Raw genomic sequence first — 17,399 nt, 5'->3', positions numbered from 1 at the left:
GACTGACAATGTGCTTTACTTAAATATGCCTGAAAAAACATGTATGATAATAACATGTAAGTGTGTAGGTGAAACATTTTCTTGGCAGTGAATCACAAGATCACTAAAACAAATATACCACCTATAACTGGCACCAAATCCTGCATCCAGTCTGTTTAACAGTGATCATTTAACCCCTAACAGGTACAACATCAGTAACAGGTTATTAGCTGGTCCCACCCACTGAGTCCAAGTCAACCAATTCTAATGCAGTGGAACAGCATTGTTCATCTGCTGCTGCAGTGATGCAAAGTCTCACTGACTTCAGGATGAAAGTGCATATATTTGGAGCAACATCCTCTCTGAGCTGTGCTAATTTTTTACTTAGGAAATGTGCAGAGGACAAAAGAGATCAGTTCAGTCAGGAAACAGTGGATAAAGTTGTGCATTGCTTCCATGTTGACGACTGCCTTGCGCCAGTGGATTTAGAGGAAGAAGCAGCATCTCTCTATCTTGACCTTGTCTGGATAAGCAACATGATGTAGAATGGTGCATTCAGTCTGATTCCTTCAGGGTCAAGATTGTTATATAGAACAGACCTCTTACCAGATGATTCAAAGATGGATTATTTGTTCTATCTTTGATCCTCTTGGTATACTGTTTTTGTCTGCATCATCCCAGAATCAACAGACAGCTAGACAGTGGATGAATTGGTTGCAAGAAATTTTGGAGGATTTTAACATCATGAGGTGCCTGAAACCCCTGGACTTTGGTGATGTAACTACAGCACAATTACACCATTTCTCCGATGCAGGTGAGGATGGTTACAGAGCGGTGACTTATTTGCTGGTGCAAAATGCAAACCTACAGGTACACAGTGCTTTTATTATGGGAAAGGCTTGTGTCGCTCCAATACAGTCAGTCACCATCCTGGAAATGGACCTTGTCTCTGCCACCATGGTCAGTTGCATAGATGTGTTGTGGAGGAAGGAGCTACACATGGATCCTCAGAATTCTGTGTTGGTTTACATTTACATTTACATTTAGTCATTTGGTCATTTAGCAGACGCTTTTATCCAAAGCGACTTATAAGTGAGGTACAAGGCAGCAAAAATCCAAGTCAAGGAGAAAACATTAAAGCAAAGTCCTATAAGAAAAGTGTTCACAGTTCACAAGATGAAAGTGCGAAAAAGAGCAGAAAGGAAGTTTTTTTTTGTTTTTTTGTTCTGTTTTCAGGTTTTTTGGTTTGTTGCTAACAGAGTGTCAAAAATCCTCAGGACTTCACACTCTTCTCCATGGAGGTTTGTAGACTCTGCTAGCAACCCAGCTGACATTGCCTCTAGAGGTTCAAAAGTGGACGCATATCTTTGAAATCCAACATGTGTATGAGGACCTCACTTTCTCCTCCAGCCTGAAAGTGAAATTCCTGACAATGTTAATCAGCTTTCTTCAGATGACCTAGAGGTCAAGAAGGTCATTTCAGCTAACATGGCACAAGTATATGACGGAGCTAATGCAGTGACAAGAATAAGCCATTATTTCTCCTCTGAAAGAGTCTGTTGCCTGGATATTACGATTTAAGGACTGGCACTTGTCTTGTGTCCAGAAAAGGAGACAATTGAGCATGTTAGTGCACAATCTGACTTAAATGTAGAACAGAGATGGTCACTGAAGAAGAACATGGACACTTTCAAGAAAAGGACTGTGTTCAGTCTGTGTTCAGTTCAGTCAGAGAAAAAGTCTTGCCAAGTGTGTCACATGTTGAAGATTGAATACTCAACCTTTGTCCAAGCAGATGGCAGATTTGCCTCCTGAAAGAGTGACTTTGGATGAAAAACCATTTTCTCATGTTGGAGTAGGTTATTTTGGACCTTTCAAGGTAAAGAGCAGAAGAAGTCTATTAGAAACATATGGAGTTATTTTTATCTGCCTGGCCATTCGAGCAATCTACATTGAAGTGGCACCTTCACTGGATACTGACTCCTTCATGAATGCACTCATAGCAAGACTTGGTAAAGTTTTGGAGCTACACTCTGATAATGGGACAAACTTGGATGGAATCACTCACAAATTAGTAATGTTCTTCTTCAGAAAGGAATTTTAAACCCTCATCTGGCTCACACCATTGAGGATCTTGGGAGAGACAGATTTTAAATGGGTGTGGAAAGTCCTCTATTTAATTTTAAAGGAGCAGAACATGGACACACTTCTTTGTGAAGTAAAAGCTATAATCAACAGCGAAGGGTTAAAGAATATTTAAAGGTTGAGAATGGGCTTTCATTTTTTGGGGTTGAGGGGGATCTTCCGTTTGGCCACTCTGCCATAAAGCCCAGAATGGTGGAGGGCTACAGTGATGGTTGTTCTATGGAACTTTGTCCCATCTCCACAGAGGATCTCTGGAGCTCAGTCAGAGTGACCATCAGTTGTTGGTAACCCCTCTTACTAAGACCTTTCTCCCCCGATTGCTCAGTTCGCCCGGGCAACCAGCTCTTGGAGGAATCCTGGTTGTGCCAAAGTTCTTCCATTTGAGAATCATGGAGCCACTGTGCTCTTGGGAACCTGCAGTGCAGTAGGAACCTTTTGTAGCCCTCCCCAAATTTGTGCCTTTTAATAATCCTGTTAATAATCCTGTCTCTGCAGGTGGTTCCTTTGACCTCATGGCTTTTGTTCTGATACAGTAGCACTGTCAGGTGTGAGCCCTTCTATAGACAGGAGTGAGTCTTTCCAAATCATGTCCAAGCAGTTTAATGTACCACAGGTGGACTCCAGTCAAGGTGTTGAAACATCTCAGCAATGATCAAGAGAAATGGGAGGAAACTGAGCTTAATGTTAAGTGTTGTTCCAAAAGGTCTGAATACTTATGTAGATGTGATATTTCAGGTTTTTCCTTTTTAATAAATTTACAGACATTTCTAAAATTCTGTTTTCACTTTGTCATTATAAGTGGATCACACAGAAAATCATCATCTGCAAACTGATCTAAAAGCTGATACACTTCCATCAACAGAAATTGAAACTGACGACATCCAGAGAGGAAAATAATCCTCGTCACTAAACCTTCAGGTGATCAAATGTCCTTCTACTGCAAACTTCATTAGTCCCACAACAGTGTGAAGAAGTGTGTGATAGAAATTTTCCCTCTTGGAAGAATTGTAGACAGAACTCAGCGTGATAAACCATCTCAGTTTAATACATGCCGGCATGGAGAAGAACACATGGATGTTGAGTGTTGTTTCTGACTTGTATCTCTCAAACCCCTTCTATTTATACTTAAACCCAAGAAAGGAACCATCCTCACAAAACATGAATGACGAAACCAGGTGCATGCAGTTGACAGTCATCACTCTTGTCCCTTTCTAGGTTATCTGAAGATATCAGTTGTGAAGTAAATAAAACCCTTTTATTTCACCTTCTTGTAGATCTTGTGACCCCAGGACTCACTATCTGCTACATTGCTTTGGGCCTTGTAACAACAAAGTGCCTGCTGTGATTTCAAGCATTCGTCCAAACACGACCCAGCCTGTGATCTCTTGTCCTCTTTGTGACCTCTTCAATAAGCCCATCTTGGTTGACTGTTTGCTTATTATCTAACCATATGACTAAATTTAATCTATTCCCCTACAAGTGAAACTTAGCAAATATTTCTCTGAGGCAGAGCTGATCTGGATCAGAAATAATGTCTGTCTGAACTGAACCTTGGAAAGTATCTCTATATATAAGAATCTCTGGTCCCACCCACTGAGTCCAAGTCAACCAATGAGATTGTTTGTGTGTTCAGAGCAGAAATGTTTAAGGAACTAAAAGCACAATCAGCTTGATGTTGAGTAGAAGGGCTGTGCAGCAGAGAGGCTGTTTAGTTTGTTCATTCTACTGCAGTGGAACAACATTGTTCATCTGCTGTCTGTTTGGCTTCAACTACTCCAAAGACATGTTGCTCTACCTCTTTCTCTCTTTGTCTCACTTTATAGGTCAGTTGGACAAACAATTATTGGCTCATTTCACCTGCTGGAACAGGATCAAATGTCTTCTCCTCTCAGCCTCATCAACAATGTTCATCTAATGGCTTCATTTTCTCTACTTTTTCCAGGACTAATAGCTGGAAACACAATCTCTCCTGAAGGTGATGAAGTCAGTGGGACAGAAGGACAATCTGTCAAACTCAGATGCAACTATCAGACAAGTGCAACTTATGCTGACCTTTACTGGTACAAGCATCATTCTGACATTCAGGCTCCTCAATTTATACTTTGGAAACGAGGGAAAGGTGGAAATAATAAATACATCCCTGATCCTCGATATGACTCCCAAACCTCAGATTCAACAACTGAACTGACCATAAACACACTGACCCTGGCAGACACAGCTCTCTACTACTGTGCTCTAGAAACACAGTGATACAAAGTGTAGAAGAGGCTGTACAAAAACCTGAATCCAGTTATCTGACTCCTCTTCAAAGAGGAGGGAAGTGGTTTTCAAACCACAGCTTCATATCAGATGGATTCTGCTAATTCCTGCTTTCTCACAGTCACTGTGGTTCGAGCTGCTAATGAAACCCAAAAACAGGGAGGAGCAACACTGTCAAAGAGCAGAAGAGAAAAGAACTCCCACTATCACATCCATTCAATATCTAACCCATACAGACCACAGATACTGTGTGGAAGATGCTCTCACTGCAGTACTGTGGAATTGTTCCTTTGTTTGTGATCATACTAAAAGGTAGGTTCAAGCAGGAATAACAACTGTTTGTTAGAAAGCACTGGAACAGGAAATCAGAGTTTAACATCATCTTTAACGACATTTCTCTCTTCCTTCAGGTGTCAGCTGTGAAGATCTGACTGCAGTCAACAATGAAGAGTTCACTTTAGAAGGCAGCAACGTTCCTCTGTCCTATAAATACTCCAGACAAGCTGCAACTGATGATTATTTCTTCTGGTATCGGCAATATCCAGGAAAACCTCCAGAGTTCATCTCTCACACAGGAACATGCAGTGTAATAAAAAGTCTCTACACTTTTCTGTTAACATTAGTGGAGGTAAAACTAAAGTGGATCTGCAGATTTCATCTGCTGCAGTGTCTGACTCTGCTGTGTACTACTGTGCTCTGCAGCCCACAGTGACAGGAAACAACACAACTCTGTACAAAAACCTTTGGAGCAAAGACACAATACTCCACAACATCCACTAGAGGGAGACACACACTGTTACACTCTGATAAAAAAAGAACTTTAATAAAATGAAACATGAAGTTAGAGACTCCAACGTAGGCAAATGTCTTCCTGGGATAAAGATAAACATTAATACAGTGTGATTATTAATTATACAGGAGTTAATGATGCCTGGTGGTTTTTATGGCTGGTTTTATTAGACAACCAAAAGAATGACAATCCAGAGTTGAGCCTAGGATGCAACGATCCAGTCCTACACACCTCTCTGCAGTGTCCTTACAACCGTCACCCCCCCACAACTCCCACATACCTATAGAGACTGTTTCTGTTCCCTGACCAACTAAATTAAATAAACTAAAAATGACAACAAGAGGAGTTAATCATGATAACTTAATAAAAGATAGATGGATGAGTTGAACATTAAAGAAGGACAAACAGACTTACTGTACATTGACTGGTCAGACAGCAGGACTGAACTTGTAGGGTCATGATGCAGCTTAGAGTGATAAAGGATGAAGATGGAAATGTGCTGACAAGCCAAGAGAGTGTGTTAAGAAGGTGAAGGGAGAACTTTGAGGAGCTGATACATGTAGAAGATGAGACAGAGAGAAGGTCAGAGGAAGCAGACAGAGTGAAACAGGAAGTGCAGGTAAATAGTAAGGATAAAGACAGGAAAGACATTAAGAGATGAAGACAGAAAAGGCAGTTGGTCCACTTGGTACAGAGGAAAAAAGTTGATGAGCCACAACATGAAGCTGTTTCAACTTTTTTGTACAGTAGCAGCAGTCAAAGCTGTTTGATTCCTCAGAAAGTTATTTCTCTACAGATTCTTCCTCAGTCTGAACTTCAATGATGATGATGATGAAGCAGCATCAGTGTCTTTTTAAAGCTTCCATCAGCCTGAATGAAAACAGCACAGCAGGAGGAGGAGATCTACAGCTGAATATGAAGTGAACAGCTGCTGTCTGCTCTCTACTGTTCATTCAGCACAAGTAAAAATGATGCTGCTGCTGTTCATCTGTATGATGATTGTCTCACTTCATACTGGTGAGTGAAATGTACCAATGTACTTGGGAAACACTGTTTAAACATTCTTTGACTTACATTGTAACAAACTAAGTGTAAAAATGACATGATAGGAACTCTGTTTGTTCATCATCTTACATCATGAGACACAACTGTGATAATCTGACATGTGAGTCTCCTCCTACTGACTACAGATGTGTCTGATTGAGAGAGAACAGTTTGATTCCAGCTGTGAACATCAGATCAAACCCAACTCAACAACTCTCAGCTAATTCTGAACATTCAGTTACTATATTTCTCTACTGTCAACATGGAAAAACTCTTTGCAGTTTTGTTTCTTTCAGCTCTCATAGGTACGTATGATCTTGAGAAAGAAGCTGAAACACAAAGACATTTTCTAAACATGACAGATTGAGTTAAGTAGTTGTAGCTGAAGTTCAGAATGTAACATTTCAAAGACGTTATCACTTCCTCCTTAATAATTACTCAGTGTATTGTTAACAGGATCAATTCTTTTCATATCAAACTGACTGTGTGAAGTTAATATGTTGATCATATGATGGATATGTGAGTGTGTCTCTCTAAATCTAACAAGTTGTTTCTCTCACTAGGTAACACGTTGGAAGATGATATTACTGCCATCAGGACTGAAGTGGTTTCATCAGAGGGTCATAGTGTTACTCTGTCCTGTAAATATTCAGTTAAAGCTCAAAATCTTCAGTGGTATCGACAGGATCCTGGATCAGCTGTTCAGTATCTGCTCCTGATCACAGATACTAAAGAGCCTGAAGTGATAGAAGCAAAACCTCCAAACCCTCGACTGACTGCTCAACTGAACCAGGAGAGAAATCAAGTGGATCTGCAGATCTCCTCTGCTGCAGTGTCTGACTCTGCTGTGTACTACTGTGCTGTGAGGACCACAGTGACAGGAAACACCACAACTCTGTACAAAAACCTTTGGAGCAAAGACAACGCAATACTACACAACATCCACTAGAGGGAGACACACACTGTTACACTCTGTTGTTTGAGATAAAGTCTGTACTATTTTCATTGTGAGACCAGGTTGTGATTCACGGCTTCAGAAATGAAATCTCTCACATCAAGCTTCATTTACAGTATTGACACTGGAAGTGTAACAAAGCACTGTGATATGATATTTCATGATTCAAAAATGTGATGATTCACCTTGTAAAAGGAGAAAATCTCAGTATCAATTAAACTAATGGTTTGTGATAACACAGTTTAGATTATTTGCAGCGATGAAAAAACAAACTAAACACTAAAGATTGAAGACAGAATGAGTGAAACTGACAATATTGTGAAGTTAAGAGCTAAGATGACGACACAGACGTCCGTCTTGATCCAATGGTGTCTATGATGTTTTTTGTGTATTAGGATGCTCTAATCCAATGATGTATTTCAAAGACGATCTGATTAGTATCAATCCACTACACACAGACTTTTACCAGTCTTTACGAGCTGCTATAGACTTTACATCCTCTACTGTCCTGGGCTTCACTGATACCTGGATCAAAACATGCATTGTGGATAACAACCTGCAGCTCCTGTGCTTTCACCTGCACTGAGTGGACCGTGTAACACAGCAGCATCTGCTTCTGTATCAGTGAAGGTTGATGCACTGATGCCAAAATGTAAATGAGAACCTCAATCTTTAATTCTAAAATGTGAACCATTTGTTTCTCCGAGGGTTTTTTTCTCATTTGTACTGGTTGGTGTTTATATCCCACCGTAAGTGACGCGCTGCAGCAGTTAGCTGAGAAAATAACCAGCTTAGAGGGCAAAGACTCAGACTCTGTTATCATTGTTCTTGGGGATTTTACCAAAGCAGAACTAAGACATGAACTGTCTAAATACAAACAGCACATAAACTGCCCGATTACAGACAATAATACACTGCATCACTGCTGCACTGTACTGAAAGACACATGTCACTCTGTCCCCAAAGCAGCTCTGGGCCACTCATATCACTGCATGGTTCATCTCCTGCTGACCTATGAGCAAAAAATAAAACCTCTCAAGCCTGTAGTTAAATCTGTGAAGAGATTGACCAGAGAGGCAAAGCAGCACTTCATCAGTTTTTGGTTTCCACACGTGTCCACCTGTGTCACACGTAGGGCAACAACAAGCCATGTTTCACAGCGAAACCCAGCTTCACAGGACCAAAGAGGAAGCTTACAGATGCAGGGAAAGTCTCCATTACAGGCCAGAAATCTATTGACGAAGTAGATCGAGGCAAAGAGAAACTATTCTGAAAAGTTGAAAAACAGTTTTTCTGCCTGTGATGCTACAACAGTGTGGAGAGCCTGGCAGCACCTGCTGAGGAAAACAAACCTGCAGGTCAATGATCACCACCCGAACACCTGCATCAACCCCCTGAATCCACTTCAAGACACACAGAGTGCAGTCCCTCACCCACCTCCCCCTTCAGACAACAGGACTGCATACACTTTACTAAAGCCCCTGCCAGACATTTTGGACATCCTCATGATGTGCAAAGAAGAGGTGAGGAGACTCTTTTACAGACAGAAACCCAGGAAGTCTGCAGGCCCTGATAAATTCAGGTCCTCCTGTCTGAAAGCCTGTGCTGACCAACTGGCCCCAATCACCTGAATCTTCAACAGATCACTGGATCTGTGAGAATTCCCCTCTACCTTCAAAGGGTCAATCATACTTTTAAACCCTAAAAATACTTTTTCTTACAAAACTAAATGACTGCAGGCCACTCACTCTGATGTCTGTGCTCATGAAAACCTTTAAACAACTGAAAAACATGTCAGGGCCCCTGCTAGACCCCCTGTAGTTTGCACAGTTTTTGTTTGTGGATTTCAGCTCAGTGTTTAACACCATCGATGCAGAAATCCTATTGTCTAAACTCTCCCAGCTCTCAGTATCCCTCTTTCATCTGTCAATGGATCACCAGCTTTCTGACCAGCAGGTAAGGATGGGAAAAGTTACATCCTGTACACTGCACACTAGTGCTGGTGCAACTCGACTGCCAAGCTCCTAAAGTTTGTGAACGCCAACTGTTCTCAGACTCATTCAAGATTATGATGACACTGAATACTGATGGGAGGTCGATCAGCTGGTGCTGTAACGCAGTTAAAACAACCTAAAGCAGAACATGGTTAAGACTGTGGAGATGACGCCAGAGCCGGCTCTTGGCATCAGCCCTATGGGCGGTCGTCTAGGGCACCACCTGCTGGAGGGGACACTGCTGCAAGCCCCCAAAGAAACAAACAAACCAACAAACATAAGTAAAAAATAGTAATAATTTGCTCCCCAACTGGCTCCTTCCTCCCGCTATATTAAAAATAAAAAATGAATAAATACAGAACCTGGACTGACCTGGAGAGGAAGAGACTGAACAAGCTGTTAAGGAGGACCAGCTCTGTTCTGGGCTGGTCTCTGGACTCTGTGGAGGAGGTGGGTGAGAGGAGGATGTTTGCTAAGCTGACATCCATTATGGACAATAGCTCTCATCTGCTCTGTGCAGCTCCTTCAGCAGCAGACTGATGCATCCTCAGTGTAGGAAGGAGTGTTACCACAGGTCTTTCATTCCCACCGCTGTAAGACTGTACAACTCAACAGTTCAGCTGAATTTCTGGTCATGCTTGATTACTGTAAACTGTCTTGGTGTGTGTTTCTTTATAAAAGCTTTTTACACTTTATACCCTTTGGTTTTTGTGCCTATGTATTTTAAACATGCAACCAAGACCACAACTTTGGGAAGATCACTACATTTCCTGAGCATTAAATAAAATGAGTTAACCTAAAGCACAGAATTCAGGCGCGATGTAACCAGAGCAGAATTAAGTTTGTGGTGACAGGATGTGTAGTGACAAATTTAGCATATGTGAAACAATGACCGTACATCACCACCGGGTCTCTAAGGTCTCTGATCGGGGCTTATTGGCTGTTCCTCGCACCAGAAAACCTCTGGAATTCTCCCTCATAAGACTTAAGATCTCTGAACTTTGGACATTTTTAAAAACCAGCTCAAGACCGATGTGTTTAGACTGGCCTTTGAGTAAAGACTGACATTTTACTATTTTTAGGTTTTTCTTGTTTGTCTTTTGCGTTTTATTTCATTTATATTCTGAAGTAAATTGTCCCAGCTGATCTAGAAAAGTGCTATATAATAAACTTTACAGTGTTTCCCAGTTATTGTTTAAAGACTATAACATTCTATCAATTAACCTTTTGCGGTTACAATGATGTTCTCGAATGAGGACAAAAATAATGACAGTACATTACAGATTAATCTTTTTCACAGAAACACAAATATAATTTCAAAATCTTCAATGTTGGTGGTTAGTAATCAGTAAGATGTTATGAGCTGGTCCCACCCACCGAGTCCAAGTCAACCAATGAGATTGTTTGTGTGTCCAGAGCAGAAATGTTTGAGGAACTAAAAGCACAATCAGCTTGATGTTGAGGAGAAGGGCTGTGCAGCAGAGAGGCTGTTTAGTTTGTTCATACTACTCCAAAGACATGTTGCTCTACCTTCTCTCTTTGTCTCACTTTATAGCTCAGTTGGACAAACAATTATTGGCTCATTTCACCTACTGGAACATGATCAAATGTCTTCTCCTCTCAGTCTCATCAACAATCTTCATCTAATGGCTTTATTTTCTCTACTTTTTCCAGGACTAATAGCTGGAGACACAATATCTCCTGAAGGTGATGAAGTCAGTGGGACAGAAGGACAATCTGTCAAACTCAAATGTAAATATGATACAGCTGCAAGTCATCCAGAGTTTTACTGGTACAAACATCATTCTGACATTCAGGCTCCTCAGTTTATTCTCTGGAAAGGAGCAAAATCCTATAGTGGTAGTGATAACATCCCTGATCCTCGATATGAATCCCAAACCTCAGATTCAACAACTGAACTGACCATAAACACACTGACCCTGGCAGACACAGCTCTCTACTACTGTGCTTTGAGAAACACAGTGATACAAAGTGTAGAAGATGCTGTACAACAACCTGAACCCAGATATCTGACTCCTCGTCCAAAGACGAGGGAAATGGTTTTCAAACCACAGCTTCATATCAGATGGATTCTGCTAATTCTTGCTTTCTCACAGTCACTGTGGTTCCAGCTGCTAATGAAACACTGTGGGAGGATTCACATGAGCAGAAAACCCACATCAGTCACAAACCAACTGTCAAAAAGTCACATGTTCAGATCTTCATTCTCAGTTTACATGTAATCAAAGGTAGCCAATGTACAAATTCTTTACTGTTACCTTGTCCTTACATATAACATTGAAACTGATAATTTAATAGTATTTCCTCATAATTCTTTTCTGTCTGACCATTTTCTAATAACATTTGAATTTACAATAATGGACTATACAGCAGTTAGGAAAAAATTCCACTACAGCAGATGTTTATTTGAAAATGCTGTGAATAAATTTAAAGAAATTATTTCTTCATCTTTTTTAACCACCATGTGTCAATACTATGGTGAGTAGCCATCTTACTACTGTACAAATTGATTATTTAGTTGACGATTCTGCAGCCTCACTGCGTATGATACTAGATACAGTTGCCCCTCTGAAAAAGAAGGCAGTGAATCAGAGGAGCCGACCTCCATGGTACAATTCACAAATGCACAGCTTAAAGCAGGCGTCACAAAAGTTAGAGAGGAAGTGGTGTTCCACTAATTTAGAAGAATCTCATTTAGCCTTGAAAAATAGTTTAAAAATGTACAAAAAAGCTCTCCGTGATGCCAGAACAGCATATTATTCATCATTAATAGAAGAAAACAAGAACAACCCACGGTTTCTGTTCAGCACTGTAGTCAGGCTGACTAAGAGCCATAGTTCTGTTGAGCCTAGTTTTCCCTTAACTCTGAGCAGCAACGACTTCATGACTTTCTTTACTAATAAAATTGTAGCCATTAGGAAAAAAAATCACCAGATCCTCCCTACAAATATTACAGATAGATCTTCATGTACAACAGCTCTAGAATCCTCAATAAGGCCCCAATCCATCTTAGACTGCTTTTCACCCATAGATCTCACTGAGCTAAGATCAACTATCGCTTCCTCAAAACTAACAACATGTGTTTTAGACCCTGTTCCAGCCAAATTGCTTAAAGATGTTCTACCTTTAATAGACACGTTCATATTAGATTTGATTAACCCATCTTTAGAAACTGGCTATGTACCAAAGTGCTATAAAGTTGCTGTAATCAAACCGTTACTTAAAAAACCTTGTCTTGATCCAGGTGATTTAGCCAACTATAGAACAATATCAAATCTCCCGTTTATTTCTAAAATCCTTGAAAAAGTAGTTGCAAAACAATTATGTGATCAGCTTTACAGGAATAATTTGTATGAAGACTTTCAGTCAGGATTTAGAGGTCATCACAGTACAGAAACAGCACTGGTAAAAGTCACCAGTGATCTTCTCCTGGCTTCAGATAATCTTAAGGTCTTACTAGACCTTAGTGCCGCATTTGACACCATTGACCAAAACATTTTATTACAGAGACTAGAACATGTATTTGGGATTAAAGGAACCACATTACATTGGTTTAAATCTTATCTGTCAGACAGATTCCAACTTGTTCATGTTAATGATGAATCTTCTTTATGCACCAAAGTTAGCTATGGAGGTCCACAGGGCTCTGTGTTAGGACCAATACTTTTTAATCTGTATATGTCATCTTTAGGCAAAATTATTATGAAACATTCCATAAACTTCCACTGCTATGCAGATGATCACCAGCTCTATTTATCTGTGAAACCAGAAGATACTAACCAATTAGTTAAACTTGAAGCATGTCTAAAACACATAAAGACCTGGATGTCCTATAATTTCCTACTTCTAAATTCATACAAAACTGAAATCATTCTCTTTGGGCTTAAAAACATGATAAATATGCTGTCTAACAATATAGTTACTTTAGATGGCCTCCAGTACTGCGGTAAGGAACTTTGGAGTTATTTTTGACCAGGATTTGGCGTTTACGTCACATATAAGACAAATCTCTAGAACAGCCTTCTTCCACCTACGGAACATTGCTAAAATTAGAAGCATCCTGTCTCAAAGTGATGCCGAAAAACTGGTTGTGATGGCCACAGCCTCGGACACACCCTAAGTTTGTTTGGTAATGTTTTCATTTACCTTTGTAAGTTTGGTTTCTTGTTGTTAAGTTTAAGTTGTATTAATTTAATTTCTCTTTTTCTTGAGTTATCATTTTGCTGGTCCGGGGGTGTTGGCCATCCAGATAAAAGATTGGATTGAGGCCTTTGTCAACTTCAAATACTTCCTATTGGGCCTGGATTGTACCAAGTACCCCGTTTGACGCAGGGAGGGGAAAATATGGGGAATATGTTTCTTTAGACTTTATAGTTTATTAAATGGTGTTTCGTTCATTATTTTGTTATTTCTTTTTCATATTTGAGTAATGGGATGATGTTGGTAAACTGTTTGTCTAGAGTTTGTTTATAATTTGTCCAGTTCTAGTTATATCTACCCCTTGTGTGTCATATTGGTTTGGCCAGCCAGTATATATGTTGCCCCTTGTGTGTCACTCAGGTGAGGTCTGTTTTGTCTCTGTTGTGATTAGAACTTATGTTGTAATTTCAGTTTGATAGTTTAAGTTCAGCTATCTTTTCTTGACCTCTTTTAGGGCCCACATTTTGTTAATTGAAATTTCTTTGTATATGTTACATTTGGGTAAATAAAACCCATTTTCTTTTGTGACTTTACTCCTGTGTCCTGTGTCTACCTGCTCGGTCCCTGACACTGGTCCATGCATTTTTTACTTCTAGGTTGGACTACTGTAATTCCCTACTTCTGGGGTGTCCTAATAACTCTCCAAAAAGCCTTCAATTAATCCAAAATGCTGCAGCAAGAGTGCTGACTGGATTAGGAAAGAAAGATCATATTTCACCTTCACTAGCTTCTCTCCATTGGCTTCCCATAAAATCTAGAATAGAGTTCAAAACCCTCCTCCTTACATACAAAGCTCTTAATGGTCAAGCTCCATCATATTTAAAAGATCTCATAGTTCTGTATCGTCCCATTAGACCACTTCGATCCCAGAATACAGGCCTACTTGTGGTTCCCAGAGTTTGCAAAAGTAGAATGGGAGGCAGAGCCTTTAGCTATCAAGCTCCTCTCCTGTGGAACCAGCTTCCAATCCAAATTCGGGGAGCAGACACCCTCTCTACTTTTAAGACTAGGCTTAAAACTTTCCTTTTTGATAAAGCTTATAGTTAAAACTGCTCACTCAACCTGAACTAGCTCCTACTTATGATGCTATAGGTTTAGAGTGTTGGGGGACTCCTACAAGTGCAATGAGCTCCCCTCCTCTTTTTCTCTACACATTTATTTGTCACCACTGTATGCTATTAATTTTGTGTCCTACCAACCTGTATAATGCTTTGTTGTTGTTTTGTTGTTGCTTTTTGTTGCTCTGCTCTTTTCTCCCTTCACTTTCCACTCAACCCAACCGGTCAAGGCAGATGGCTGCCCACCCTGAGCCTGGTTCTGCTGAAGGTTTCTCCCGTTAAAGGGAGTTTTTCCTCTCCACTGTTGCCTAGAACTTGCTCAAGGGGGATTTGTTGGGTTGCTTCTACATACTTATGTACTCTGGACTTTATTCTGTAAAGTGCCTTGGGATGACTTTGTTGTAAATTGGCGCTATATAAATAAAGTTGAATTGAATTATAAAGATTTATAGAGAAACCCAATAATTCCCCCTTGAGCAAGCCCTAGGCAACAGTGGAGAGGAAAAACTCCCTTTAACGGATTAAACTTCCAGCAGAACCAGACTCAGGGTGGGCAGCCATCTGCCTTGACCGGTGATATAGGCGAAGTGGGGTAGTGAATGTGCGAAGTGGGGTAGTGAATGTGCTTCCCTTTAGGCTCAGAGTGGAACTAAGTTTGCCCTCTCAAGTATGGCCTACTTGAATAATATATTCAGAATTTGAATTAAATGTAAAGATTTGAGTGTATTATCAGAATTTTGGCAGTTAACATTACTGCAAAACAAACTGTAGATTAGTGGTTGTAAAATAATAGCATAAAAAAGGATTTTGGACTTTTGGACAGCAAAACTCCATCCTTTTTGTGGGATACACAGACACCACTGGACACTCCACTGCCTTCGGGGTGTTAACAGTGGAGACTTGCTTTTTATCAAGCAGCAGACCTCATAACATCAGAGCTGGACTGATGGTTTAATCAGCCTGGAATGAAACCAGCTCAGAAGGAAAATAATATAATAAATGCAATGAGTGGTCAGTACTCTGGACAACATGACGTTGCCTCAAATCTTCCAACTCAGCTCAATTGCTTATGTAGCTCACACTTCTAGGTGATGTTGCCAAAGTCAAGGGTTTATAAGCAACTATAGATGTGGCAGATTTTTTTAGCTGGGCTACATCAACAAACTAGAGCTTTTTAGAAAATTGGAAAAGTTTGTAGAACTTTGTCTTAGCCTGGCTGTGTCCGTTGCGTCCTCTGCAAGATCATTCTCCACACTGAGGAGATTTTAACTCGGACAAGGAGTACAATGACTCAGAATCCTTGCAGTAGTACTGGAGACCAGTACACTACTGGTGCCATACCATCTACACTAATGATATGGTTGGACAACGTATTTCTAAGATTTATTTTGGTCAAATGCTACTTCAGTTTTCTCTGAGTTAAGTTTAGTAAAATCTAGGCCTTTATGTCCTGTAGACATGGAGCTTGATTAACCGATACTTTTTATCTGGTTCCATAGATAAATATAGCTGGGTATCATCAGCATAGCAGTGGAAATTTATGTAGTGTTTTCTAATAATGTTGCCTAAAGGAGACATATATAAAGTAAAAAGTATTGGTCTTAACACAGAGCCTTGTGGAACTCCATAGCTAACCTTTGTGTGCATGGAGGATTCATCATTAACATTAACAAATTTAAGTCTATCAGATAGATAAGATTTAAACCAACCTAGTGCAGTTCCTTTAATCCCAATTTCATGTTCCAGTGTCTGTAATAAAATGTTATGATAAATGGTATCAAATGCTGCACTAAGATCTAACAGAACAAGTATAGAGAGTAGTCCATTATCTGATGCCAAGAGAAGATCGTTGGTGACTTTTACCAGTGCTGATGAACTCTAAATCATGACTGAAAGTCAAAGAAAGTATATTATAAGAAAATGAATTTAGTTGGAACAGGCATCCAAACAACAGACTGTCAGACTAAAAGAGACATTACACTGATTCAGTTCTCTGACATAATGAAGACATGTTGGCAGTTAATGTCAAATGAAACTTAAAGGAAATGTAAGAAGTGAAACAACAAGAGGAGCCTGAGATTCAGGGAGGAGCTGAGATGTATCTGAAATACAGAAGAGAGACTTCACGTTAAGCCCAGTACACATTCAGTGATACAGTTTTCACCATGCTCTCACTGCATTGTCTACTTTCTATACAGTTTCTTTCTATTTTAACAGGTATGTTAAACTGATCATTTCAAGTATATCTGATTTTCACTTCTTTCATGTATGTGGTTTAACATGATTTTCTCTCCATGTAGGAGTCAGCTGTGACAAACTTACTCCAATCAAGAATGAAGAGTTCAGTTTAGAAGGAAGCAACATTACTCTGACCTACACATATTCCAAAGCTGCTGTTTACAATCATTATTTCTTTTGGTATCGACAATATCCAGGAAAACCACCACAATTTCTTATCTCTCATTCTGGAACTGAACCAAATAAAACTGCAAAGGACTCTACACTGTCTGTGAAAATGAGTGAAGATAAAACCCAAGTGGATCTGCAGATCTCCTCTGCTGCAGTGTCTGACTCTGCTGTGTACTACTGTGCTGTGAGGCCCACAGTGACAGGAAACAACACAACTCTGTACAAAAACACAAGCTGACACACTGACAAGCTGCTGGAAGCTTTTTTTCCACAGTGTTGAAGTGAACTTTTTCTCTCCACTAGAGGGCCACATTATCAAGTAGGCGCTGCTCTACTTCTGCACTGTGTTCAACCATTGTGTCAATAAGAACAGCGACTGTGAAGAGAACAATTGTCAGACTGAAGGTTGAACATCACACACTTTCTTCTGTTGATTTCCACCTGCTTGTACACATGGAACATTGGCTCTGGATTCTTCTTGCTGCTCTTTGCTGTGGTGAGATACAAACAGTTCCAGAGCTGTAAAGTTAGAGCTGATCATTCTC

At 40.1% G+C, this 17,399-nt stretch overlaps 1 protein-coding gene across 1 annotated transcript; it reads left to right on the top strand.

Moving 5' to 3' along the window:
• Positions 1-6,138: 6,138 nt before the first annotated feature.
• On the top strand, positions 6,139-17,344 carry LOC137098474 (uncharacterized). Its single transcript, XM_067474723.1, has 6 exons — positions 6,139-6,190; positions 6,364-6,522; positions 6,781-7,079; positions 8,308-8,425; positions 16,579-16,662; positions 16,746-17,344. Exons 2-6 carry the CDS (start codon positions 6,480-6,482, stop codon positions 17,090-17,092), a joined length of 891 nt encoding a protein of 296 aa, XP_067330824.1. The 5' UTR covers positions 6,139-6,190; positions 6,364-6,479; the 3' UTR covers positions 17,093-17,344.
• Positions 17,345-17,399: the final 55 nt, after the last annotated feature.

This window comes from Channa argus, chromosome 14 (genome assembly GCF_033026475.1).
Source record: "Channa argus isolate prfri chromosome 14, Channa argus male v1.0, whole genome shotgun sequence".
Taxonomy (NCBI): domain Eukaryota; kingdom Metazoa; phylum Chordata; class Actinopteri; order Anabantiformes; family Channidae; genus Channa; species Channa argus.
This window is presented reverse-complemented; position numbering and strand designations above follow the sequence as displayed.

Bases quoted from the DNA above. Each gene is read 5' to 3' on its own strand.
- LOC137098474 (XM_067474723.1), top strand. From the start codon at position 6,480: ATGGAAAAACTCTTTGCAGTTTTGTTTCTTTCAGCTCTCATAG. The intron at 7,080-8,307 runs GTGAGGACCACA...TGTCACACGTAG, and splicing joins CTGCTGTGTACTACTGTGCT to GGCAACAACAAGCCATGTTT. The intron at 16,663-16,745 runs GTATGTTAAACT...CTCTCCATGTAG, and splicing joins GTTTCTTTCTATTTTAACAG to GAGTCAGCTGTGACAAACTT.